Here is a 24,617-nt window from a genome sequence, read left to right as displayed (position 1 = left end):
TTTCTTATGAGTTTCTAATTGAAATGTCTCCTGTCCCTAAGAAAACAGACAAAAAAACCATTGAATTTTCAACTAAAAATGACTGAACACGTTGGGTTAAATGTTAAGACGTTTATTAAGTTTTATAAATGAATCTTTGTGTTTTTGTGCTAGAACAAATCTAATGTGTGAGATTATTATGTTCTACATAGCTTCTCTTTTCAAACAACGTTACACTTGAGAGGATACCGACAAATCTGTGACTGTTTTTAATATGTCCATATAGGTGTCAGTGGTCATCTTTTGGCTCCTTAAAACAGGAAGGACATTAGTGAGGGTTGAACCAGTTATTGTTCCTGCAAGGTAAACAAACATCTTAACAAATGTATCAGACTCGACGGTTCATACTTTCAAGCTGTTAAAACTTCTGTTTCAGTCTTACGTCTTTGTGACCATACATGTTTCTTAACCTTCTATATATATAACAAAGACTAAAAATAAAATATGCTGCCCGTGTTTAGGTTTCATAAATTAAATTCATGTGTTCCAGCTTTCTGCATTCATGGCAAATATTTTACGGGAAGGAGGTTGGGGGGTGAATTATTGCATAACTGGAACCTAATCTCAGGAATACACAAACTCAAACAGCTAGTTACAAGACTGTTATGTACAAAGGCAACACACATTCACAAACACTTCTTTCCCTGATACGGAAACTCTAAAAAGCTACCAAGTTTGACGATTAGTGAACAGTACAAGTTATATCTGTGTGATCCTACATTTATCTCAAACCGTACTGCAGGTACTTCTTCACATGCACAGTCCTTGTGTTTTTTTGTGTGTGTTTTTTTTTCTTTATATAATGACCTGCTGCACGTGTATCTCGCCGTCTTCAGCCTGAATGTCCCCCTGTCCCGTCTGCTCCCACACCACGCCGCTCTCCCCGACCGCCTCCGTCTGCTGCAGCGAGCCGCACTGCGGAGATGAGGAAGACAGCACCGGATTGTCCAGAATGAAGGCGTTCCTATTGGCCGACGAGGGATCCTGGGTCTGAGGCTGGGAGGCGGAGAGCAGTGGCGGGCTCGGAGCCGCCGTGTGCATGGTCTGAAGCTGCGGCGATGCGGTCAAGATGGGGATCTGCTGAACGTGGGTCTGCGATTGGCTGACAGGCTGGAAGGTCATCTGCAGGATCTGAGCCTGGCTCTGCTGGTGGGGGGCGTAGGGCGGCATGGGCTGGAGCTGGGGCTGATGCTGGGTCACCATGGAGCCGGAGTGGAGGGTCAGCTGCTGGATCTGAGGCTGCTGCACGAACTGGACGGGCATCTGGAGCTGCAGGTGCGTTTGCTGATGGTTGTCGGCCGGAGACGGGGGGTCGATGGGGGTGAGGGCGATCGTCACGGGAACCTGCATGGTATGGAGGCTCGGGTCTTGCCCCAGTAAAACCACCTGGGGGCTCACTTGCTGCGTCACGTGCTGCCCGTCCTGACCCAGATGATCGGCGTGGCCGTCCTGCCCGACGTGGTTCCCGTCCATGCCCGCCACATCCGCTTGTACAGGGTTTCCTGGCAGCTCCAGCAGAGAGGCAGGGGTGGTGATGAAGGCGCCGGCATTGGCCGCTAGCGCCTCGGCGATTAGCACCTCCGGATGGCTCTTGGCCTTGTGGGCGACCACGCAGTCCTTCTTCTCAAACTTCTTACCGCAAATGGAGCAGGAGAACTGGTAGGTGGCGTCTGCGTCGTGCTTCTTCATGTGCCAGTTGAGCGACGCCTTCTGGCGGCAGGTGAAGCCACAGATCTCACATCTGTTAAAGCAGGGAGGTAGTAAGGCTTAAGACACAATGCCTTGCAGAGGCATTGTGTCTTAAGCCTTAGAATATTTTGCATTCTATCATGAACTGACTACAAACTACAGCTGTACAGGAAAAAGAAAAATCTAAATTAAATCAGAATGGCAAAGTTGCTTCATTAATGAACAGAGAAAGACTGACTGTAGAGGTTTCTCTCCAGTGTGTATCATGCGGTGAACAGCCAGGTTGTGGGAGCTCTTGAAGGCGCGGGCACAGAACTCGCAGATGTAATCTCTCTGGTCTACAATGAAAGAAAAAAAGGATTCCATCAAATATAGATGTTTTCACTACGTAGCTTTATTATTGGGACTTTTTAAACCAAGCGATTTGTGTACCTGTATGGTGCTTTGCGTGGCGCAGCAGCTGCTTCTGAAGGCGGAAAAGTCTCCCACAAGACGGGTGGGGACAAACGTACTTCTTCTTCAGTAAATGCTGGTACTTTATATGATGCTAGTGCGGGGAAAATGTGAGAAAACTGTTTAAAAATATACACTGGTACTGTCCTTTAAAGAAACGCGAGGATATGTATTGCTTTTCTGGAAGGGTACAAAAACACTCGTTATGTTAAAACTGATCACAGTTCCTAAGTAGATCTTCTTTGTTTTTCAATTTCCACACTAAATACCTAAAAAAAAAAAAAAAGTTTTTTCCCCAAACTGTGAAATAAGCATATCTGCCTAAATGTACAGAGATATAATTTTCAGATTGACTGCCAAGAACTTTTACCAAAATTTCTTTTACCAGAAAATCTTTACCTATTAGGGAAATTTATTGATCTAAGAAAAAAAAAGTGTCCGTGGAGGAGAACATTTCTGTAGGTTTAAAGTTTAAATTATGAAATACAATAAAACAATAAATAAAAAAATAGACACTGAGAGGGAAAAAGAGAAGAAAAAAAAAAGATTTTTCATATTGTTATTTTTATTTTCCACACTTTTTCAGACAGAATAGCAACCCTGTTATTTAAATACCTGTCTTATCTACATTGTATGAACGTTGTTCTATTAAAAAGAAAAAATACATTTAAACACAGCAACAACATAAGAATTAATAAGAGCTACTTTTTGTTTATATCATGCCATTGGGAATGTGTGAGGAAATCCCAGCTTGCTTATCTTGATGCTGATCTCAGGGGTGTGTGTGTGTGGCTGCTGAGACAAACCTGGAGGTAGCGAGGATGAGCCAACACCGTCCCACATCCCTCCATCTCACAGCGCACATACTGAACGGGTGGCTTCTTCCTGAATGAGTCAAGCAAACAGCAGAGTTAAACATCCTGGACTCTTATAATCAGATCCTCACAGACACATCAATATCTAACAGGCCTGCAAGGTTTCTCAACCACAATCCCAACCGGTTATAATATTGGGAGAAATAAGTACACTAGAAACATTAGATAAGCTAGAAACAAAAAAAAAGTACCATCATTGTACAATAAATATATGGTATATATTTGGTTTGAGACACTACGCAGGTTTCACTCTCACCGTCTCTTTGGTAGCCGAGGAGTTTTGTCGTCTTTTTTCCTGCGGCCTCTCCTGATTAAGTAAGGAATAAAATGTGCTTACTTCGTGTTTACAGATACAACTCAGTGTGAAAAGACTTGATAGGGAAGAAATAAGGAAGATCAGCTGGTTACCATCAAACACCGACAAACCATTGTTTCTGTCTTTAAAGCTCCCGCATAAAAACACGGGACAAGCTGAACTTACTTCCTGGGTCCATCGAGATCTTCAGCTACTTCCTCCTCCAGCTTTACTTCCTCCTGCACCGTCTCCAGGTTATCCGCACCCTCTACTTTTATCTCTGAAAACTCTGTTTCCTTTTTAGGTGCTTTATCCTTCTCTTTCTTTTCCTTGTGTCTCTGAGGAATTTTGCGCTTTGGTTTAGTAATATCCCTAGAAAAAAATGAATACAAAAAAAAAAAAAACCTTCATAAATATCTTAGAATATTGATAAAAAAAAAAGATTTGGCAATGTTTCCCAACAAACAAACAAACAAAAAAAGAGAGACGTGAGGCTTCCATACAGAAATCTTTCAGCCCTCGGGTCGTAGCTTTGATCGTTTAAGTCGTCTCTAAAGGGAACGTCTTCATCACTGCTGAGGCCGTCCTCCTCTTCACCACTGCTGAAAACAAAAATGCAAACAACCAAATGATCTGCAAACGGCTTACGATGCTTCTGTACACAGCTGAGTGGTGCGCTCAGTGCAAATTTACCTCTGACTCTGAGGCTGGAAGCTGAAGTCATTCGAATCATCCTGATAAGGAAGCTCTTCATCTTCCGGGACTTGCTCTGCGACCTCCTTGCTGTCCTCTTCTTTCTTTTCGCTAAGGAAAAATCACAATTAGGTTAGGGGTTTTATGGCCCTGTTCTGACCCTGCTAAACTGATAAGAAACACTCCGAACTAATCTGACTGTATTTGGATTGAATCTTAACGTAACTACATCACCAGATTGTAAACAACCACCGTTGACATGAACTGGATCCGTTTGTCCAGTAAAGTGGTGATAACTTTTTAAGAGATAAAATAGAACTTTAACAATATAACTTAATTAAAAGTTTAACTTCAGAATGTTAAAATGTAATATAATTAAATGATAAAATTAACAGAACTGTGTCGAAAATAAGTACTAGTTTTCCTCAAAGCCCTCCCCAAAAGTAAAGAAAGGGTTGTAAGGATCACTAATGCTGGAAAAGTTGCGTTCAACCTTTTTTAGATTTAATCATATCACCAGGATTTAAATATCATTCATGGTGTGGAAATAATTTTTAAACTAAAAAGCTAAGCACATACTTACGTTTCACACTTTTCTCTATCTGTGCTCTCTTCCACTGCTGTACAAAACAAAATGACAACAAAATAAAAACAGATTTCAACCTTCTTCAGTTAAAAAAATATATAATAAATGCACTTCTGTTTTATGCATCTTATTTTGTCAAACTGCTGCTATTAATGTGTTAAAAAAATTTTATTAAATGGATTTAAAACTAAGATATCGAATCACAAATAAAACCTTGTTGCAGCATTTCTCCAATCTGTGACAGAGCTCAAGGTCAACAGGTCACTCACCAGCTGGAGTCTCCATTTCAGGTTCGGTCTTGCACACGGGCTTGGCAACGCTCCGGGCCGCCCTGCCAGCCGGGGGCTTGGCATCATTCTGGGCTGGGGGCCGTTTGGGAAGAAGAGCTGGAGTTGGAGGGGAAATGGAAAGCCATGAAACATTTGTGTGTGCCATGAACTGCGGCACAGTCACACAGACACATCTGTTCTGTTTGAATGTCGCACACAATGAATGACAGAGCGGCATTAATTCAACAGCCGCATTGCCCTGCAAAAGCAGCCACGGCCCCTGAACATCTTCATTATGTCACATTAAAAACAACAGGATTTCATATGTCAAGTATATAACACAAAGTAGTGCATAGTTGTAAAGTGGAAGGAAGATGATCCATGGTGGTGGCAGCATGATCCTGCGGGGGGCTTGTCTTCAAAAGGAACAGAGAAGCTGCTTTTCCGTCCAAAAAAAATCCAGCAAAGAAAGTTTTTAAAGTTTTCTAATTAGAAAATAGAGCTCATTTGTGTATAATTTAACATTTCGCTACTGTAATAAGAATGCATATTATTCATGACATTGACAAACCAACTGAAGTAGCCAAGAGGACCATGGTAACTCAGGAGGAGCTCCACAGCTCAGGTGGGCGTGTCTGTCAACAGGACATCTATTAGTTGTGTTTTCTACAAATCTGGCCTTTATGGGAGCGAGTCGAGAACACAGACAGTGTTAAAATAAAGTCAGAGAGGACACACCAAACCTGCAGCATGAGGAGCCCTGAACAGGCGAGTCCATAATAAAACTTTTTGAACTACATATAAAGGAAAATCTCTGCAAGACTTAAAACTATAATAAAAATGACTCTGAATCTGAACACGCCATCCCCATTGTGCTGGTGGCAGCGCCAAGCTGTGGGGGGTGTTTTCTTCAGCCTCTCAACGTTGAAAGGAAGATGGATGAAGCTACATACCGGGCAACAACTTCTTTAAGGCAGGAAAAGACTTGAGGCTTAAGGTGGAGGTTCACCTTCCAGCAGGGGAACAACACTAAACATACTGCCAGAGCTACAACAGATGAAAGCATCCTAAAGTGTTACAAGGTAATCGATGTGGAACAAAGATCACAGCGCAGAACCAGACAATTACCAGGATGACGTAGTAAAATCTATTTTCCGTAAGCTCAGAGGGTTTGGTTGAGATATTTTGCAGAGATGAAAGGACTAAAATTTCAGTCTCTAGATGTGCAACACTGTTACAGGCAAATCCCCCAAAAAACTAGCAGCTGTATTTGAAGTCAAAATGTGGGTGGCTGAATATAATTACACATAACTCTATACAGATTGTTTCTGAAAGAAACAAACAAACAAAAAAAATCCTGTATTTTTCCCTTTCACTTTATAATCATACAGAACTTTGTGTTTGTAACATTAAATCCAAATAATGTACTTTAAAGTTACTGGTTTTAATGTAAAAAAGAAAAAGAAACTAGACACGTTGACGCTATATGAAAACTTCTGCAAGGCTTTGTTGAAGCATCCCACTGATTACCTTGAACATCTGAGGCAGGTTTCTTTGGGTCTTCTGAACTAAAGAGAAAAGGGGGAAAAAAATCACCTTGTATGGCCAGCAGTGACACAACATCCTATATGACATTAATACAGCAGTTGTTATAAAGAGAGCGTCTTTAAAGACAGGTAAGTTTTACTCCACCCATGTAGGGGACGAGCCATGCAGAAGGCGTGCTTTTAAAAGGAGCAGACCCCCACTGATGCACGTTTCAACTCTACACAGGCTTATTATAAACAAATGTGCGTCTGTCGTTGACTGTATCTATTAAGTACGGGCTGATAAATGTGAAGCTTACTCTGTGCCTTGAAGGCTGTCTCCTGTGAGACCCTCTCCAGCTTCCACCTGACCCGCTGAATCTAGCCCTTTCCTCCGCTTGGAGCTGGAAACTTTCCGCCGCTTGGTCGCACTGCTGTCCGGGCTCGGTTCGTCCTCCTCGTCGTCGCTTTTCAAGTCCTTCAGCCAGGCCGGTACTGCCCTGGTTGACCTGTCCCTCAGAACCCGTCCGGAGGTCTGCGCGCTGGGCGCAGCTCCGTTAACCTCCGTGGCAGAAGAGGGGACACCGGACCTAGGTCGGCCCGCTCCCCGCTCTCTGAGTGCCCTCCGCTGCGTACCGATCGTACTGGTGGCCGGGGTCTGCTCCGCGGCCTTGTCCTCCTTCGGTTCCTCGTCTTTATTTACATCCCCGACTCTGTTGTCGACTGGTTCCATCACCGTGAAGGGTATATGTCCTACCTCTTAATTCCTCTTATAGTCAAGCAGGTTCACACGCAAAGTGAGGAATAACTAAGCACATCTGCTTTAAAGCCGTTTTGACTGCAAGCGGCCCTTATCCAACATTGATGCATTTTCTGCTGGATTCGTCGCAAATTAAATGAATATATTAATTCATTAGAAACTTAAAACTTTTCTTAATTATCTATTCAGCTATAAACCGATATAATTTTAAAGAAGCAGACACTAGTTTCTTGTTCTTAAAGCTATAGTAAACCTACTTATTCGCCAAGGCCCAGAGAACAGCCATTTTGTGCGCTTTGTTGCGTCTCCTTTAAGCCAAATATAAACTGAAGCCGTGTTCAAGAGTGACAGCGGCTCTCACACTCATCCGGATTTCCTCATGGCCCATAGCGCAGCGCGGCTCAGTTTAGCTAGCTTGTTTATAAATCTACAATCGCATTGGCAAGCTAAGGAAAAGGTGCGCACGCACACTGATGCTGGGGCATGGTGGGAGTTGTAGTTAACATTAAATCTATCAGCCTTAATATCGTATATTTTAGATTATTAATTTTTCAGTTTTGTGCAAAGAACGACTTTTATTTACTAAACCCAATTTGACCAACGATCAATAGAAACAGTATTTCATATATTAAGAAAATGTACCATTGTATGTAGAGGATTTTCCCCAACAATTTTACAAAAATTATTATTTTTAGTCCATTTGGAGTATTTTGAGTCAAATATACATTTCTGCAAAAGATAGTAACAGACCAGTACGCCGAATGTATTCCACTAGCAAGTAACTTGCTGAATATGTATTTTAACCTTAATAGTGAATGTGTTTTATGCTACATTCATCTGCACTGATGAATGTAGAGCTAACATGGCTGCCATTGCAAACCTACACTGACCAGTCTGAACTGCGGGCATGCTGCAGATTTATAAGATGGTTTTACCACCAGATGGCAGTAGTATAATATGGTAATCTACTGACTAAGTCGCTCTTAAAATCCGTTACTTGTAAATCGGATATAGTGTTAACTCGTTTTTTTTTCTGTTTATGTTCTAATATGATTTTTCATATGAACATTTTTTGTGGTGTGTGTGTTTTTATTACTGACTAAATACTGTCCGAATTGGTTTTGAAATAATTTTCAGACATTTTTGTTTTTAATAAAAATAAGATAAAGAGAAAGAAATGCTCAGACTAGTTCTTGTGTTTGACATCAACAATAATGTGTGTGTTTTTTTTTTAAAGGAATATATTCCTTTATGAATACATGCCTGTCATCACAACTGACAACTGAAAACACTTTTTAAAAAGTTGCCTCATGTCTTATGTGTGTACGCAATGGGTTATGTCAGAGTTTCTTTTTTGTTATAGTTTGCATAATAATTGTCCTTTAGGGGTAATGAAGATGACTGATTGATCAAAACTTTCCAAATATGGTTGTTCCAGCAGATTCACCCTGTGCTTAAGACCATACAAAAAATTCCAAAACACCTAGGAGCTGCAATAAGCTACAGGCCATTCTTGGCTTGTTCATTTTTGAAATCCAGGACAGTACAATTATAAAAATGTGAAACTGAAAATGGCCTTTTTGGAAGGATTACTAGAAGAAACCCTCTTTTTTTTGAAAAAGAACATAGTGTGGTGTACATTTCCAAAGTGAGTGTAGAACTCAGTACGATTAAAAACTGATACAGAACCTTAAAGGAGCTATAAATAAAAAGACAGTAAATCTAAATGAGCTGATGGAGTGTTGAATAGAACTAAACTGTTTCGCAATCATACAAGAAACCTCTCATATGTCAGACAGAAAGCTTCATAGTACTGTTGATAAAAGATGTTCTACATGCTAATTGACTAATGGTAATTTTTACAAAACTTCAGAGCAAGGTTTTGTTCACTATAGTGTTTCATGGGGTCTTTTTTACAGCATTCTTTCTTACAACTCATTGTCTGAGAGTGAAATGTTGCTCTCTCAATGTTTAATGTATAACCCCAGCTGCTAATAAATATTTTTTATGCGCAGATGTATGACTACAGAGCTGTGGCCTGATAATGCTGAGAATGTGGTTCTTCTTTTCATAATTTTTTTTAGATGATAAATCTCCCAAATTCTTTTAAAAATGTATCATTAAAAATTATGTCCTAAAATTGACTTATGACAATGGTTTTCTGCAACTGAAACTTTTTTAGTCCATCATTTTGAGCAGCCCAATTTTTTTGCTCTTGTTACATTTATAGCTTACCTTTGCAAAATTGAAACTGTATGTAGTTTGGTCAGCAGATAGGTCACTGAATCATATTTTTAATGTACTACATTTTGCATATTTCCAAACCCTGGAAAACCACAAAATTACTTGTGGTTCACTCTTGGCACAAAGTTTATCTTGTTCCCAGTAGAGGCTGAACTCTGTCAGGACATCTCCTTATCGCTGACCTTGTTTGTGTCGTTCATGGACAGAATCTTGAGACGCAGTCAGAGAAAGGAAGGTGTCTCTTTGGAGAACCTTAGCGTTTTAATGTGAGTTTTCCATCCAGTGTGGTTCTGTCACCATTTTTAAGCCATGACCTCCAGCGTCAACTGGAATGGTTTACATCTGAGTGTGAAGCTCCATGGAAGTCCTCTAATTTTAAGGTAATGGTTTTCAATCATGAAAGGTAGAAAGATCCCTTCAATGACGTCTGTCACACGTCCCTCCGACAGGAAAACAATCACGAAACGTCTTTCTTCCGATTCCAGTGGTGTACTTCACAGTTGAAATCGTGGTCTCACGTTGGCAAGCTTCCTCTTTTTACTTTCGAATGCAATGAAGGATTTAAAGAAATAAAAATATCTCTATTACTAGTCTGGTATTTAGCAAAAGAAACAATTTTGATAATCCAATCTGATTAACATCAGACGGTGAATGACAGTTCATCTGGTTTCCGCTGTATTACATATGAATTGGAAATACATGAAGATAAACCAGCCTGAGTTGGAGAGTGCTGCTAGACAGAGTGACGTAGATGAATGGACAGACGGATGGATTTATTACTGTTATGTGCTTGGGCACAATTAAACAATTACATATGTTTAGAAAGCAGTCAGTTAAAACTTGACAATGCAGAGATTTGAACTCTCTCCCTCTGCCATTGCCCCACATCGTAAGTCCCAGATCTTTCCAGAAGCTCTCACTGGTGAAGCGCATTTATCTGGAGTAAAGGTAGCAAGCAGCACCAGAATTTATGAAAGATTTTTTTTTTCTGCCCTGTCAGCCGTTTCTCAGCAATTGCTGATCTATGAGGTCAGAGATGGGTTACCTCTGAAGCTATCAGAAGCTACTCAGTTACCACTCTGCTATTATTCTGTCTAATCTAAAACCAGGGCAGCTGAAAAGGAAAAAAAAAAATCTTCCTTGTGAGAAAAAGGCATAGAAAAGTATGGCATGCAATCAAAAAATAATCAAAGACCTTGCATCCTTTCAAAAGCACTTTATTTACTGTGTTTTTCACTATAAATATAACAATGAAGAACAAGGTCTTATTTCTTTTTAACAAACCACTTAATAGAAAAAAAGTCTGCATGAGTCTACAAAGCTTTAGCAAAGACATCTTGGCAATAAGGCACACTAGGAGGAGTTAAAAGTTTACACCTATGTTAAGCCAGACTTCATTTCACTGACATGTTTTTCTTTTTATTTGCCTTTTTGTTAACTCCAAAGGCAGCTAAATCATTGTTGGACTCTCTGGACAAAACTAACATGCAGAGTTGCAACACGACCAGCTAAAAATGCCAGGGTTGTAACACTTCAATGAGCCAGCTTTTAATCCTTGCTGAAACTGCTAAAAAGTAGCTGAACATGAAGGTTCTTTGTGTTCCCACTCATAACACCAAAGTACATTAGGTTACAGATTAGAAGATTATAATAAATGTTAAAAGCTAAAAACTATTGCTCACTTTGGCAAAAAAAAGTAATACAAAGAGGAAAAAAAAAATATTATTCTACTTTTGTTACTCTGACTTTTATCCCTACTCAAGTTGTAAATAAGTAAAGAAATATATTATACCTTTTTTTTTTACTTCATACATAACAAATGTAATGCATATATTAAATATATATATATATATCCAGACTTTCTGTCTTCATCATAAAAGCAGTTAACAGCAGTTAGTCCTCTACATGAAGTCCAGTTTAATTGGAGCAACAAAAAAAAGGGGGGGGGGGACAACTCGGAGTGAGATGATTAATTCAAGACAACACGGTTGCTTTTCACTTAACATCTTGGAAAAATAACTTCTTTTATCAACAGTCCAATTTTCTCCACAATTTTCAGAGTTGTGTGTGGTCATCAAAAATGTGGAAAGTAGAAGAATATTCCAAATAAAATGATGGCAAAAAAGGAACTACCTAAAACTGGACTGAAAATACAAGCCTACGTTAAAAAAAGATTTTATATACAGCGGAGAAAATAAGTATTCAGTATAACAAAAATGTTCTATACCTTTTGACTTTAATAACCCAAGTTATGTATGTATAGAGAGGAATCAAAGAGTTTTTCTAGGGAATAAATATTGAACATGTGAATAAAAGGAAGTAAAAAAAAAGTAAAAAGCTAAGAAAACATCTGAAATCTAAGAGAATTTGAAAAGCAATCCTGTTTCTTATTGGTTCAAATTAGTACCGGAAACTGTTGACTTCAAAGAAAGAGAAAAAAAAGTTTTTAGTGGACACGTCAATCGCTGGACTTTAATCCAGTGGGATATCTATGAAGAAAAGAAAAGAAAGATTCGAAGTCAGCATGTAGACAACATCTTGAAGAAGTAATTACCAAAACAAGACTTGTCTCTTGAGGAATGAGCAACTCAGTAAACATCTTCAATACTTATTCCCTGAGTTCCCACTCTGGCTCCCACACTAAATCTGTTATGATGTCCTCTGTATGTGTCGACTACTTGGGCTGTGACCAGCATAGACTTGGTGGTAACTACTGGGAAAACGTTGACAGGTTCAGAACATATTTTCACCGCTGTTTATGTGACTGTAATGACAGTGACTTCCTGATTAGCAGCTGCTTGAAGTAGTTTGGAGGTTTCACTACAACCAGCACATTGCATGCCTACTTGCATATTTAAGAGTGAGGTATTGCTCCAGTTTTAAACTTCTTGCAAGCAAAGTTTGAAGTTTCACAAGTGCCCCCCCAAAAAAAAAAAAAAAAAAAAAAAAAACCCACATCTTAAAGACTTTCTTTTTTTTTGTCGGCAAAGTAAAACTCACACATTAATAAAACACTGGAAAACAAACAGCCAAACTAGTCGTATCCACTCATGAGTTCATGCTCTGTATTTAATATCTCTTCATTTCAAGGTGGCGTTTCCGTGCCAGTTATAAATACGTTTAAGTGCACCTCGGTTCTAGAGCGATTTGGAGAAATAAAGAGGGAGGCAGGAGTGTTACCGCAGAGGCATTCTGACATCTGACTCCAGAGGCTCGAACCCACTCATCTCACTATGATACAGTAATAACAAAAATAAAGTTCACTGGAAATACAAATAGAAGAAGACTCAGGTGCCGTGCACAGATGGGAGTCTGTTCCTTCTGGTGTCAACCTCACAGCCCTGTTTTGTTTCTAAAGGCACGTACTGTACGGTGATGTAAGGCACTGCAGCCAAGCGCAAAGAGTCTCTCTGAAGTCATCCGACTGGAGTGTACTAAGTATTTGGTTGGCAAAAATGGAAATGGGCCAAGCAGTGTAGAGACCCAGTTCTTAAAGAAAAACAAACATATTTGTTCACCTTTCAAGACTCAAGCATTTCATAACTTTGATAAAATATACTTAACTGAAGCAAAACAAACATCTATTCAGTCTTAGTCCCCTACTAATACAGTTTCTAATGATGGGGAACAACTAAAGGCACATGACGTATTCCAGTTTGCTCTTCATTTTTGTGCCTTTCGGATTCCCATCTTTAAAAGGTACACACACACAAAAACTGCAGGGTTTTTTTTTACCCCAAATGTTGGGTTTATGCTGTTGGGAGAGTGTTCAGGTATTTTCAACCAATCACTTAGTCAACAATTATGACCCAGGTTGTCGGTTTACAGAGCGACATTTTGAACTACGAAACAACCTGATCAAACATTGCTGGATGAAATACCAAAGGATAAGATGGTAAATTAATGCTGTGTTATTATGTTTATGTCAGTGGGTTGTGTTGTTGACTAGTGTTAGCATTAAAGAACAAGCTTAGTCACTCAAGATTAACATTAGTCTAGAACCTGCTTAGTAGTCAGCGCAAGCCAGTACTAGCTAATGTTTCGACCAAAGAATTTGTTACAAAGTTAATATAAGTGGGCTGAAGAAGCAGGTTTTTACATCTACTTTAAGATTATCTGCAATTATGTTTAAAAAGTTACTATTTTCTTAAATGTTTCTATTCAATTATTTTGGACTTTCGAGTTTAATAAAAGATCTGCTGAAAGGAAAAAGATAATTTTATAGTGTCATCTGTCTTTTATCCAAAATTAATTGTTTGTCACTAACAATCTTTCAGTACATAATCATTTCCCTTTCTTTCTATATTTTATTTATTAAAATTTTATACTTTTTATTAATGCTAAGCTAAGCTAAAGCAAAAACTCTTTCAATTTAATCCAAATGTATATGCAAGCTTGGATGGAGCTACATTTGACCCGCAGATTAGTTGGTGATATGCTCCGAAATTAGGTTGTTTTAAACCCAGCAGTTTTTATATTGTATCAACATTAAGACACATGTTTCAGAAGGTCATAACCAGGGACAAAAGAATCAGGGAACGAAAAAAAAAAGACCTAAAACCTTCATTTAAAACAACTGAAACACACAAAATAAACTACACCAAAAAGTACCAATTGGGCACATGAAAAGCAATACACATTCAACCAGCATGGACAGCATCACCTACAGCATGAAAAACTGGCTAGAATACTATATATTAATGGAAAAAAAAAACTACAAAAATGGATATATCCAAAGACAGTGGTATCATCTTATCAGTAGTTCCTGGTTACCTTTTCCTTCTTTCCATTTACTTCGCTTTCTTTGTTTCATACATTACACAGTGTATAGATCTGTTTCAGAAAAAAAAACAAGATAATAAAAAAAGCTAAAGGAGTAAAGCATTAATAATGCGTCTTTTCTTCATAAATACTTTAAAAAGTACCGTAAATGTCCCTGCTGCAACAGCAACAAGATGGTGCAATGAAAGAGAGACAATATGAATATTACTGGAGTTGTGGTAACTGTTGCAGGGGAAAGCATTTGAAGTGTGTTACAAAATTCAGAAAATAAAGCAGTGACGCTGTCTAAAAGAGCTGCTCCCCTTTCTAGCCCTGGAATAAAGAGAGGATGACAGCGACTAATGGAAAATACCAGGCCATAATTTTGTCCCAGTCTTGCAGTCTTAGTATTTGCTACGTATCCCGTAAGAGATCAAGTTCAAGAGATGTTTTTGTGGCGTGGACAGATGTTGTTGAGATTCAGTCACTGGACGACTTGATCTGAGCCCCCGTTTCAGTACGACTGGTAGACGTCGTGGATGGGCAGTGGGAAGGCCGCGGCGGGGAAGGCCTGGGGCACGGCGTAGCCGGCATAGCCTCCATATGCCGTGGCTGCCATGGCGGCATTTTTCTGCAGGGCAGCCAGAGCAGCTGTGTTGGCAGCATAGTTAGCGATGGGAACGTACCCAGCTCCGTACAGGCTGGCAGCGGCTGGGATGCGTTGGACGTTGTGGGCCATGGCATAGACGGGAGTGATTGGACGGCCCTAGGTCAGGAGGAAGGACAGGTAAACTGGATTTAGATAGGAATAAAGAAAAATTTATCAAGATTCTAAGAGTACATATCCGATAAAAAGCTGTTTTGACTTGGATTTTGCAAAGCTTGAAGGATATTGTGCAACTTTGAATGAGATAGGACATTCTAAATCTTAACATAAAAAAAACATATACATGTTCCTGCCAATAACATTTTAACTTTTTTTGCATGCTTTAGTGTGTGGGGATGTGAAAATGTGATAGACCCACTGAAAATAATAATTGAAAAGTAGAAAGAAAATGATAGTGTATTTGTATTTGTGCTCAATCCTCTGTGCAATGACATTCTTAATTATATTGTAAAGTAGAATAAAACATTTCAGTGTCCAGATGTGAAATGTTGGTATATTATTTCTAAAACATGTAAATAAATGAAACCATCTGTCACCTTCCTTTAGTCTCACAATTATGCACTACTTAGTATTGACCTGTCACATAAAAGTCCAATAAAATATTCCTAAGGTTTTTGCTTGTAATGAGGCAAAACAAGTAAACATTTATATGGATACTTTTGCGTATGACGTTATAAGACACACCTGGAACGGTGGAGGTGTGGACACTGCAGGTAAGACAGTGGCGGCGGCAGCAGCAGCAGCAGCAGTGGCAGCGCTGTGTTCAGCGTGCTGCATGGTCAGTGGGTTCATGAGGTGCTCCACTGAGTGCACTTTCCCCTCCTCCATCACTTTGGCTGCAGGAGCAGCGCTGAACACTGGGTACTGTGCACCCAGAGCCGGCAATGCCACTGTGCACAGAGAGGGGCAAAAATGAAAGCCTGGATAACAGACTGGACCACATACAACCAGCCATGCTCAGACATGCATCCAATCATGCTCAGTTTAGCAGAGAAGGAGAGGATTGAAACAAGAGGGAAAAATAAGTTACGAAAACAGCAGTTGGAGTGTGATTCGGATTATGTTGGTTTTCAACTACGGATTAAGACCCCCTACTCCTTCACATACACACACCTTTACAAAACTATGCTAATACAACATCAGTCATTGTTTTAAATGCACAAAAGAGTTTTCAATCTGGTGCTGATCCTGTGATTCAACATATACAGAAACCAAGACACCGACTCCTCGATCTTGGTCAGTTATGTCTACTTCAGAAAATTGACCAAATATTGACCAAATAAATACACGACTTTAAAGCAATGACTAGTATGTCAAATGTAATGACGATGTTGACAAAACAACTTAGCATTACAGAGTAGTAAGATAATACCAGTGTTTGCATGTTGACATTGGTTATTTTTGATCAAAATTCTTTCTTGTGCTATCTAAAAATAATATAGCGATTTACTGAAAACAAAAAAAACTCTATGTATTTATTTTACTTTTGCTCACTGTTCACCAAAAAATTTGCCATAGCAAATTTGGTGCGCCACCCTGAAATGTATAATTACTAACATTCATAGATAATGCATCATGTTGATGAACAGGAGTTCTTGTTTCATGTTTTTTACATATTTGCTAAAATTGTCACTATGTCATGAAAGTATAACATAAAACAGATAATTTGTAAAAAAAAAATAAAATAAAAATAAATAAATAAATAAATAAATAAATAAATAAATAAATAAATAAATAAATAAATAAATAAATAAATAAATAAATCTAGTTTCTCTGCCTCCTTCCTGTGGTCTGAGTGTCATCTACAGAAATGTGCTGCTACTGGTTACAAGCAACCAATCAGAGCCTGGAAGAGGGTCTTAGTGCTGTCAATCACCTTTGTGTATGCACTGCTCACATGCTAACCCTACACAACGTGTTCAAACATACCTAATTCCCACATTTATTTTTGTTTTCTAAATGGCAAAACAGAATTAAAGTAATAATACTTTAATAAAGTAATAATAACTTAGTTTACTTAGGTGTTTGTGGCTGGAACTAATGTGACTGAGGTTCAGTTTGTTCATTCACCTTTTCTTCTCTTCCCATTAACTTTCTATGAGACAGAGATTAGGGTTTCAAAATATTTACTTTATTGTCCTTCAGATACTGTAACTAATTTGGTTTGCTTAAGGTTATTGTCCAGTTGTGTTCAAATGTTAACTTTTTGGTTATCATTTTGAGACATTGTTTCAATATTTCCACATAATGTCCTTTCATGATGAAGTTCATCACTCCCTCCTGCAGCAAAACACCCACACAACATTATGCCGCTGCTCATAAACTTCACAGTCTGGATGGTATTCTCAGACTAGCAAAAAAAAATTGTTTTTAAAAATGTTTTTATATTCATCTCTTAAACATAGAACGGCACAATGGCTGGACCAGCCATGTGTTTGCATACAATTGTTTGAGCAGATGAACATAGAACCCTTAGGCACTGGGAAATTCTACCCAGACTCGTTGAGGTCTTCTAGCTGATTTCCTTTGATTTCACCATGATGTCAGGAGTGCCTCCAATTACCTCAAATGTTGTGAAGATTAGGAAACATTTAATCGTCCTCTAGGATTTCCCAGCTTGTTTAAATGCATGATAATCCTAATGCATGACAACCTCTCACTTTGACGAAAGGACCAAGCAACGTCTCTAAAATCTCTTCTATAATTTCAGGATTTAGTAAATAGGAAAAAAATTGGTAATCTTAAATTGCCTAACAAAGAGAACAAAATATCTAATATGACATCAAAAAATGAGGAAGGTTGAATGCCTTTCCACAATGTGTCTGAATATTTTGATTCAGTTGTATGCATTTGGCCAAATCAGTCATGTTGAGATGTATTGTCATTTTTGCTGCAGCCAAAAAACAACATATAATTAAGCAGAATATTTTTCAAAAGGTTTTATATTCTTTGAACAGAACTCACATGTGAAAATTTCTGTCTCTTAATCTGAAAATGAACTACTATCCCATTGTTGATACTACTTAGCACAATGCTGTCTTCAGCTCTTCCTCCTTTCAAAACTGACGATAACTGAATTTATGACAAATTCCCAACTAGCTACTGGAAAACTGGTTGAACTCTCTCTCAGGACTGAATAAGCAAAACACAGTTAATGTACCTTTTCGTGTAACTAGATTTTTACGACGTGCACCAACAGAGCTACTGAGTGTTCTGTGCTGAGATTTATCTGCCCTGATTGATGTTTCCTTTATGAGTTGAAAATCTTCCGAGCATTACCGTCGCTGCACTTCCTTCTTCTTACTGGCAGGAAACAAAGTAGAAAAACTCTCAAAACTTTCCTGTGACGTCCTTCTTTTGGATCAGAACTTATTATTATTATTATTATTATTATTATTATTATTATTATTATTATTTAGGATCAACTTTTCCAAACACTGGCATTATGATTTAGCTGATTGGAATACAGTTTAAATTTGCAAATTAGTTTTGCATTCCAGCTCCATTTTGACTGAAACTATTTAATGAAAAAAAAAAAAAGGAAATTTGAAACATGCTGGGAAAGACAATTTATTTTTCAATTTGTTTTCATTTTTACCACTTCAACCATTACAAAGTCAAAATTGGAACTGAGTGAATGCATTGTATTGTGGAAGCAGATTCTGTAAGTACAACCCTGTTTAAACAGATAACGGTGCTGTGTGGGGAATTACACACTAATCAAAAGGTTATAAAGAACATCAAATTTTGTCTCAACATTATGGCTATGATGCCAGGTGATTGAAAAACGTTTAAGCTGAAAAACTTGGTGTGACATGTCCAAATTGGGGTATTCGTCCTGATATGTATTTTTAATCCCTAACTGCTGTTAAACCAATGAATGCATCACTGGTCTGCATTGTTTAAATTCCCTCAATGATTAAAACAACTGCTGACCAATGAATCCCATTGTTTTCCCTTGACACAGCACTATTATCAGTCTGAACACGAAACAACACATTTCTTTTTTTGATTAGAGGTAGAAAGAGGACTGAAGTGAAGCAGTTACTTTCTGGTCATGCTCAGATGCATTTATACTCATGACCATCCAGCAACAGCCATCATGCAGATTCAAGACAGGTTTTTTAAACCACGCAGGACAGAGGTTTAGTAAAGGCTTGGAGATGGGCGATGACATTAACGAGTATGTCTGTCTCACTGACTTGTGCCTGGTTTGATGCCAACTGGGTTGACGGAGGCAGGAAGCTCCAGACTGGGTATCAGTTCATAGGGCTTTTCGGACTGCTTGGTCTTGCCCTCGTGGTAGCGACTGTAGATGCCGCGACCGGCAGAATAACCCCCTAGGTAAGACCCTCGAGGTCCAGGGGTACGATTACCTGAGGCTGCACGACCACGCCCTCGCACGGAACCTGCTTAAAATACAGTTACAGTATAATATGTTGATGGGGTTGTGGGCTGGGATTTGCAGATGTTTTTGTTGGGCAGCAGGATTTTACGTTGGGTTCAGAACGTCTTTGGAAGCTCCACTTGAGAAATTGACCTTCATGTAAGAGGCTTGTAAAAGCTTTGTTTAAAAACTGCAGGCAGTTAGTATTTTACCTGCAGCTGATAACTCTCATAGCATCTTCATCTAAAACTTGCTCCAGGTTTTAAATGCTAACGCTAGGAACTAATCTGAGTGGGGCCAAGACCAAAACAGACTATTTAAAAAAAAAACAGTCTTAAAATGTCATAGCAGTTCATGCAAATGTTATTCCATTTATCCCTGAGTCATTGCCACATATGTATTTGTTGTTAATTTACTTTTAAACCTACAATTATTTATACAGGAAACAGATGGTAGGCCGTGCGCCACCAAGATCTTCCAGTGTGAAACATGCAGTCAGAGTGACTGTCTGACAGAAGTATTAGCTTCAATGAAAAAGATTATTGCGATAGACTATTATGTTGACTTCCCATCACTTTACTTTTTCTATCAAATACCCTAACTTAAAACCATGAAATTCAATGTGACTTATTGTACACAGCCTCCAAACTCTATTTCGTAAGTAACAAGTAAATACAACACAACAGCAGTTTAAATTTCATTAAATTGCAGAAGTCACTATGAGATCGCCTCTGAAACTAAGTAATTAAGATTAATACCAAATGAGGATTCAAAGGGAGGCACTGAAAGTAAAACATTAACTGCCTTTAACCTATAACCTTTGAACAGAACTTCAAAAAATGTTGATTAATCTATTTAAGACCAGCGCAGTAGCTGCAGTCTGCTTGTACAAAATACATTTCTCAAAGGATTTGCTCAGAAGTTGGTCGAGAAGCATTGAGGGGAATTTTGGCTTGAACCTCAGAGTTCAATTGTACTCTGAGGTGTTTGGAGCTTTGGTGATAACCCTATATTAACCCAGCATGAAATGGTAGTTGACAGGACAGCAGGAAAAAAAGGTGGTGTTAGAAAATGTAACGGCAAGAAAACTAATTGTTCATTTGAGGTGTAAGTAGGAATATGGACATAAGGGATTACCATTGTTCTGTATCATTGGGGATCCTTTGGAGAGAAAACCAAAACACAATGATTGTTGATAGTCAAAAAAATTTTCCTGCTTCCACCCAAGACCACATTCAGTCAATCATTTAAGGTAATGGGATTAGCATTCATTGGTCCATCAAATTGTTTGGTTTTTGCCTTTGAACAACAGGCCCTCTGATTTTGAGCCACAAACAATTAGCTAAATATTTTTTCAAAACATTGATCAAAGATTCAATCATAATTTTAGTCATTGAACATTAACAAACACTGATGGCTTTTTTTTTTTTAGGTCAATATATATATATATAAATATTAGTTGAAAAGCATCAAAAACAAACAACCAACCTTTCACAAAGTATTCCCTGTTGGGTCCGATAAGCGTGCTGTAAGGGTAACCATAGTAAGCCAACGTGTAGGGGTCACACTGGTAGATGTAGTTCTGCTGGGTAGGCTCTGGCGTAGCAGCAGTGCCTCCTTTAGAGGCTTTCTGACGTGAGTACTGCTCTTTATCTACCGGCTTGGCAAGCGTCACTTCAATGCAGGACCCTTCGATCTCTGTGCCATTGAGGTGGTCCATGGCCAGCACAGCGTCGTCTCGGGATATAAAGTGGACGAAAGCATAGTCACGGATTTTCTTCACACGCTCCACGCATCCGGGGTTCCACTGGCTGAAAATCTGTCAAACCAAAACAAAAAGGCAACGCCATCTAATTTATTAATAAAAAAGTCAGTCGGGTTGAGGTATTAAGTTCCTTCACTACCTGCTGTGGCTTTTTGTATATCAGTTATTTAACCCACGGCTGTTCTTCTTCAGTAAATAAAACATTCAGGGCCTACTAGAAAGATTTAGATCTCCGACATATAGCATTTGTTACCTCACATTCTGTCACTTTTCAGTTAACTTTTCTCACTGGACTTCAAAAACACATACTCAATGCCCCCCAAAAAATGTAAGAAATAAGAATGAGAGTCTATATCCTACCTTTCTGATTGTCTCCTCGCTGGTCTCCATCATTAGATTCCTAACGTAGAGTATCTTTACCGTCTCCATCACGTCTTCATCTACGTCAATCTCTGGCTCGGCCCAGTCCACTGCAATCTGGTGGCCCCACAGCTGAATTCTTCCTGGCATCAACTTCCTGCGAGCCATGGCGGCTGCTCGATGCGATTCATACTCTACAAATGCAAAGCCACGGTTCTTCATCTTGTCAGCAGCACTGGCGTACACTATCACATCTAATACGCCTTCTGTCACTTTGGAGACTTCCTCCAGGATCTCCTCGCGCTTCTTGGTTTTGGGAATCCCACCGATGAAAAGACGGCAGTTGTCCACTGAGGAGCAGACCCCCAGGAGCCGGCCAGGCCGCACCTCATAGTTATTGAGCTCCCGCACTGCTCTCTTGGCTTCGTGCTTTTCTGTGTACATAACAAATGCGTAGCCCCGGTTTTTCCCATCAAAGTCCATCATCAGACGCATCTCGTAGATGCGGCCTACTGTCTCAAACACCGGGACCAACTCGTCCTCGTAAACGTCTCGTGGGATCTTGCCAACAAAGATTTCGCATCCTCTTGGAGGAGCTGGACCGCTCCAGCCTGGAGGGGGCCCGTATTTACGCTGACCGTTTTCTTGGACCATACCGTAGCCGGTGCGCTCCATCAGGGACAACAGTGCGGCCTCATTGGGAGCTCCTGCAACTCCCTCTGGGAGGGTGACCTGTCCTTGGAGTGGATGGAAGGAGGCACCTGAAGGTTTGGAGGGTTTGGAGGGTGTAGAGTTGTTGCTCATGTTTGATGAGGAAACGGGATCTTCCGCTGTCATTCTGACAAAACCATCCAATCAGATTTTGGGTCTGGAGACAAAAAAGGAGGACAGAGTTTTGTAAATCCATTCGTAAAAGGAGAAATGAGGCAAAACAAGAACAATGATGCTGGTGTATAAATTAGAAAAAAAATAATTTAACAAAAATATTTATTTCACCTATTCAATATAAAAAGTGAAATTATTACATAAAAACATAATACAGAGTGATAGGTTTAAAGTATTATTATGAATGACTACGTCTTAAAGTCAATGAGCACCCACAATTCAGATTCTAAGAAAATGAGGGCATTTTATAAGACAAACTGCAAAGCAGTGGGTTTTAGGGCATTAAACCAGACATTGGGTCTTCTGACAGTTTGGGAAAAAAACCACAACTTATGGAAAATGAAACTAGCACGATGGCTGTACTGATTCTTCACTTGGTGACCAGCAGATGACTCGACTTTCCAACTCATGACTGATTGTGGAGCCTTCACACTGAACCTCAAGCTTTATAGATATTTCTATAAAGCTTGGATTCTGTAGCCCTCCATATTTCATCCAGATGGTGAAACATTGATTTTTAAATAAAATGCAAAGCTTAATTTCCATTGAAAGGAGAACAGTTCAATCCCTTACTCCTGAAGCCTAAGTATGACACTTCTGAAGTCTGAATCAGAAATGTCTTCACGACACAATAATGAATAATTGCAGCCTGACTACATCTGGGTGGTTGAGCTTAAACAATATATCTTGTGAAAATCCCTCAGACTCTTGAATGAGCTTTGCTTTGCAGTTGTTTGAGGGTTATGTCCGTCAATGTTAATTATGAAATCTTTATTCTTTGTTCGCCTTTTTTTTTTTTTTACACTCAGCTTTAAATTAATTTGCTTGGAAATGTCTATCTTCCGTCGTCATCAAAAGGAACCACATAAATGGTTGAAATATATCAATCTGTGTAATGAATCAATGTAATATGCATTTAAGAAAACTGTTGGCTGTTGATTTATATGACAGAACATGTTAGATTTTCTGTGGAGACACATTATGTGACCTGAACACAAGTAAAAATACAGCACCTATAAATCCTAAGAGCTCTTTCCCCTATCAGTTGTTTTACAACCTTGTTTTGTTGAGTCCCTCAGATCCACTGGTGACCTATGACCCCTATCAGAGAGAATGAAGGGCTGTAAACCATGAAACCTCCAGCTCAAGGTTCATTGAGTATTACTTGGTCACATGCTCAGTGTGTGTGTGTGTGGGTGTGCGACACATATGCGCCTGTGTAAGAAATAACGAGGACAGCTACAGTAAAGCTAAGTGAGGTGTTATGGGTGAAACACAATGCCATATGATGTCACAAATATCTGCACAATGGTGCTCATACATAATAATCTGCTGCGCGCACACACACACACACACACACACACACACACTACATGATGCTGCTGGACTTTCAACCCTCTTATCAATATGAATGTGATTCATGCAGGTGCAGTTTCACTGTGTGCATTTCTCAGTATGTGTCCTTTCATTAGGAGGCCCGGCCCTAAAAGAGCAACTGAGAAAAATCAGAAATCGGCTTCCCAAACATAAACCTCTTACTTTCTTATTTTCCAACACAGCCAGCATTGAGAACGGAAAAATCCACAAGTTTTTAAATCCCCAAATCTCCTTGCAGCACACAACGTCAAAGCAGCCAATTACAGCCTCTACATTACTACTGTGTTATAGTTACCTTAAAAGTCCTTAGTGAGCGTTATAAAACCTAATTTTTTCTTTTTAGTTAGGCAGTTACAATGCCCTTGACTTTGATGGTAACCGAAAGCTGTTGACAGAGGTGAAAACACCTCAAGGCCAAGTAGCCATGGTAACATGCACAGTCATTTGACCTGACCCAACATCCAGTTCTCCTAGTCACCCACACATTCATGCACCTGCTGGTCGTTTCTCCAAGATAGCAGAGCTTAGGGTTACCAAAAAGTAAGACCCAAAAGGATTCAGTTTACAAAAACATTACTTTGGATAAAAAGAAACACACTGCAAATCATGTGTGAAGCAAAAACTTTAACTGTTCTTAACTTGAACTCTTTAAAAGTAGGCCTGTGCAAGAAGACAATACTTAACGGAGAGTTATATCCTTATCTGTCCTGTCTAAATAAAGCTTATTTTACACTAGCCTATTAAAATGACATACGGATGTATATTGTTACTTTCTGACTAATCGCTGATGCTCAAGCTTTCAAGTGATGTCCCAGCAACCTGCAATATTTAAACCTCTCAGTAATCATTTGTTGATTTTGTCATTTTCTACTTGCCTGCCGTCATCTGAGGTCCTTGCATGACAGGAAGTTTCATCATCACAAAGGGAAAAAAATACACTGCAGGAGTTCTCCTCATTGAGAAAAAATAAAAAATATACATATATA

The 24,617-nt window shown here is 39.2% G+C and overlaps 2 protein-coding genes across 14 annotated transcripts in view; both read right to left on the bottom strand.

Annotated features, from left to right (window-relative positions):
- Positions 1–96: 96 nt before the first annotated feature.
- zfp91 (ZFP91 zinc finger protein, atypical E3 ubiquitin ligase) lies at positions 97–8,280 on the bottom strand. Of its 2 annotated transcripts, none has more exons than XM_008413333.2 (12): positions 6,746–8,280; positions 6,430–6,467; positions 4,900–5,016; positions 4,628–4,664; positions 4,045–4,155; positions 3,855–3,950; positions 3,538–3,723; positions 3,313–3,363; positions 2,988–3,066; positions 2,161–2,275; positions 1,967–2,066; positions 97–1,780 (listed from the first exon to the last, which is right to left on the bottom strand). In XM_008413333.2, exons 1-12 carry the CDS (start codon positions 7,156–7,158, stop codon positions 835–837), a joined length of 2,289 nt encoding a protein of 762 aa, XP_008411555.1. In that variant the 5' UTR covers positions 7,159–8,280; the 3' UTR covers positions 97–834. The 2 variants fall into 2 exon arrangements, with proteins under 2 accessions (XP_008411555.1, XP_008411546.1); XM_008413324.2 differs by having other exon boundaries at positions 3,855–3,953; positions 6,746–8,279.
- A 2,349-nt stretch (positions 8,281–10,629) lies between these two features.
- Positions 10,630–24,617, bottom strand: part of rbm47 (RNA binding motif protein 47) — a 43,308-nt gene continuing 29,320 nt past the window's right edge. For 7 of the 12 annotated variants that reach the window (XM_008413239.2, XM_017306924.1, XM_008413263.2 and 4 more), the window contains 6 exons: positions 21,370–22,237; positions 20,733–21,063; positions 20,382–20,405; positions 19,060–19,269; positions 15,542–15,747; positions 10,630–14,956 (listed from right to left, as the gene is read on the bottom strand). In XM_008413239.2, the coding sequence (XP_008411461.1) occupies positions 14,705–14,956; positions 15,542–15,747; positions 19,060–19,269; positions 20,382–20,405; positions 20,733–21,063; positions 21,370–22,206 (1,860 nt within the window). In that variant the 5' untranslated portion in view covers positions 22,207–22,237 and the 3' untranslated portion in view covers positions 10,630–14,704. The remainder of the gene's footprint in view (positions 14,957–15,541; positions 15,748–19,059; positions 19,270–20,381; positions 20,406–20,732; positions 21,064–21,369; positions 22,238–24,617) is intronic. The other 5 variants (XM_008413280.2, XM_008413288.2, XM_008413296.2 and 2 more) reach the window with 5 other exon arrangements.

The sequence above is a fragment of the Poecilia reticulata genome, linkage group LG1 (genome assembly GCF_000633615.1).
Source record: "Poecilia reticulata strain Guanapo linkage group LG1, Guppy_female_1.0+MT, whole genome shotgun sequence".
NCBI lineage: Eukaryota > Metazoa > Chordata > Actinopteri > Cyprinodontiformes > Poeciliidae > Poecilia > Poecilia reticulata.
Note: the sequence above shows the minus strand (reverse complement) of the source record. Positions and strands in the feature narration are given on the sequence as shown.

Excerpts from the sequence above, each read along its gene's own strand:
- zfp91 (XM_008413324.2), bottom strand. The coding sequence starts at position 7,158 with ATGGAACCAGTCGACAACAGAGTCGGGGATGTAAATAAAGACGAGGAA. Across the intron at positions 6,468-6,745 it reads GACAGCCTTCAAGGCACAGA|TTCAGAAGACCCAAAGAAAC; the intron begins GTAAGCTTCACA and ends TTTTCTCTTTAG. Across the intron at positions 4,156-4,627 it reads GATAGAGAAAAGTGTGAAAC|CGAAAAGAAAGAAGAGGACA; the intron begins GTAAGTATGTGC and ends ATTTTTCCTTAG.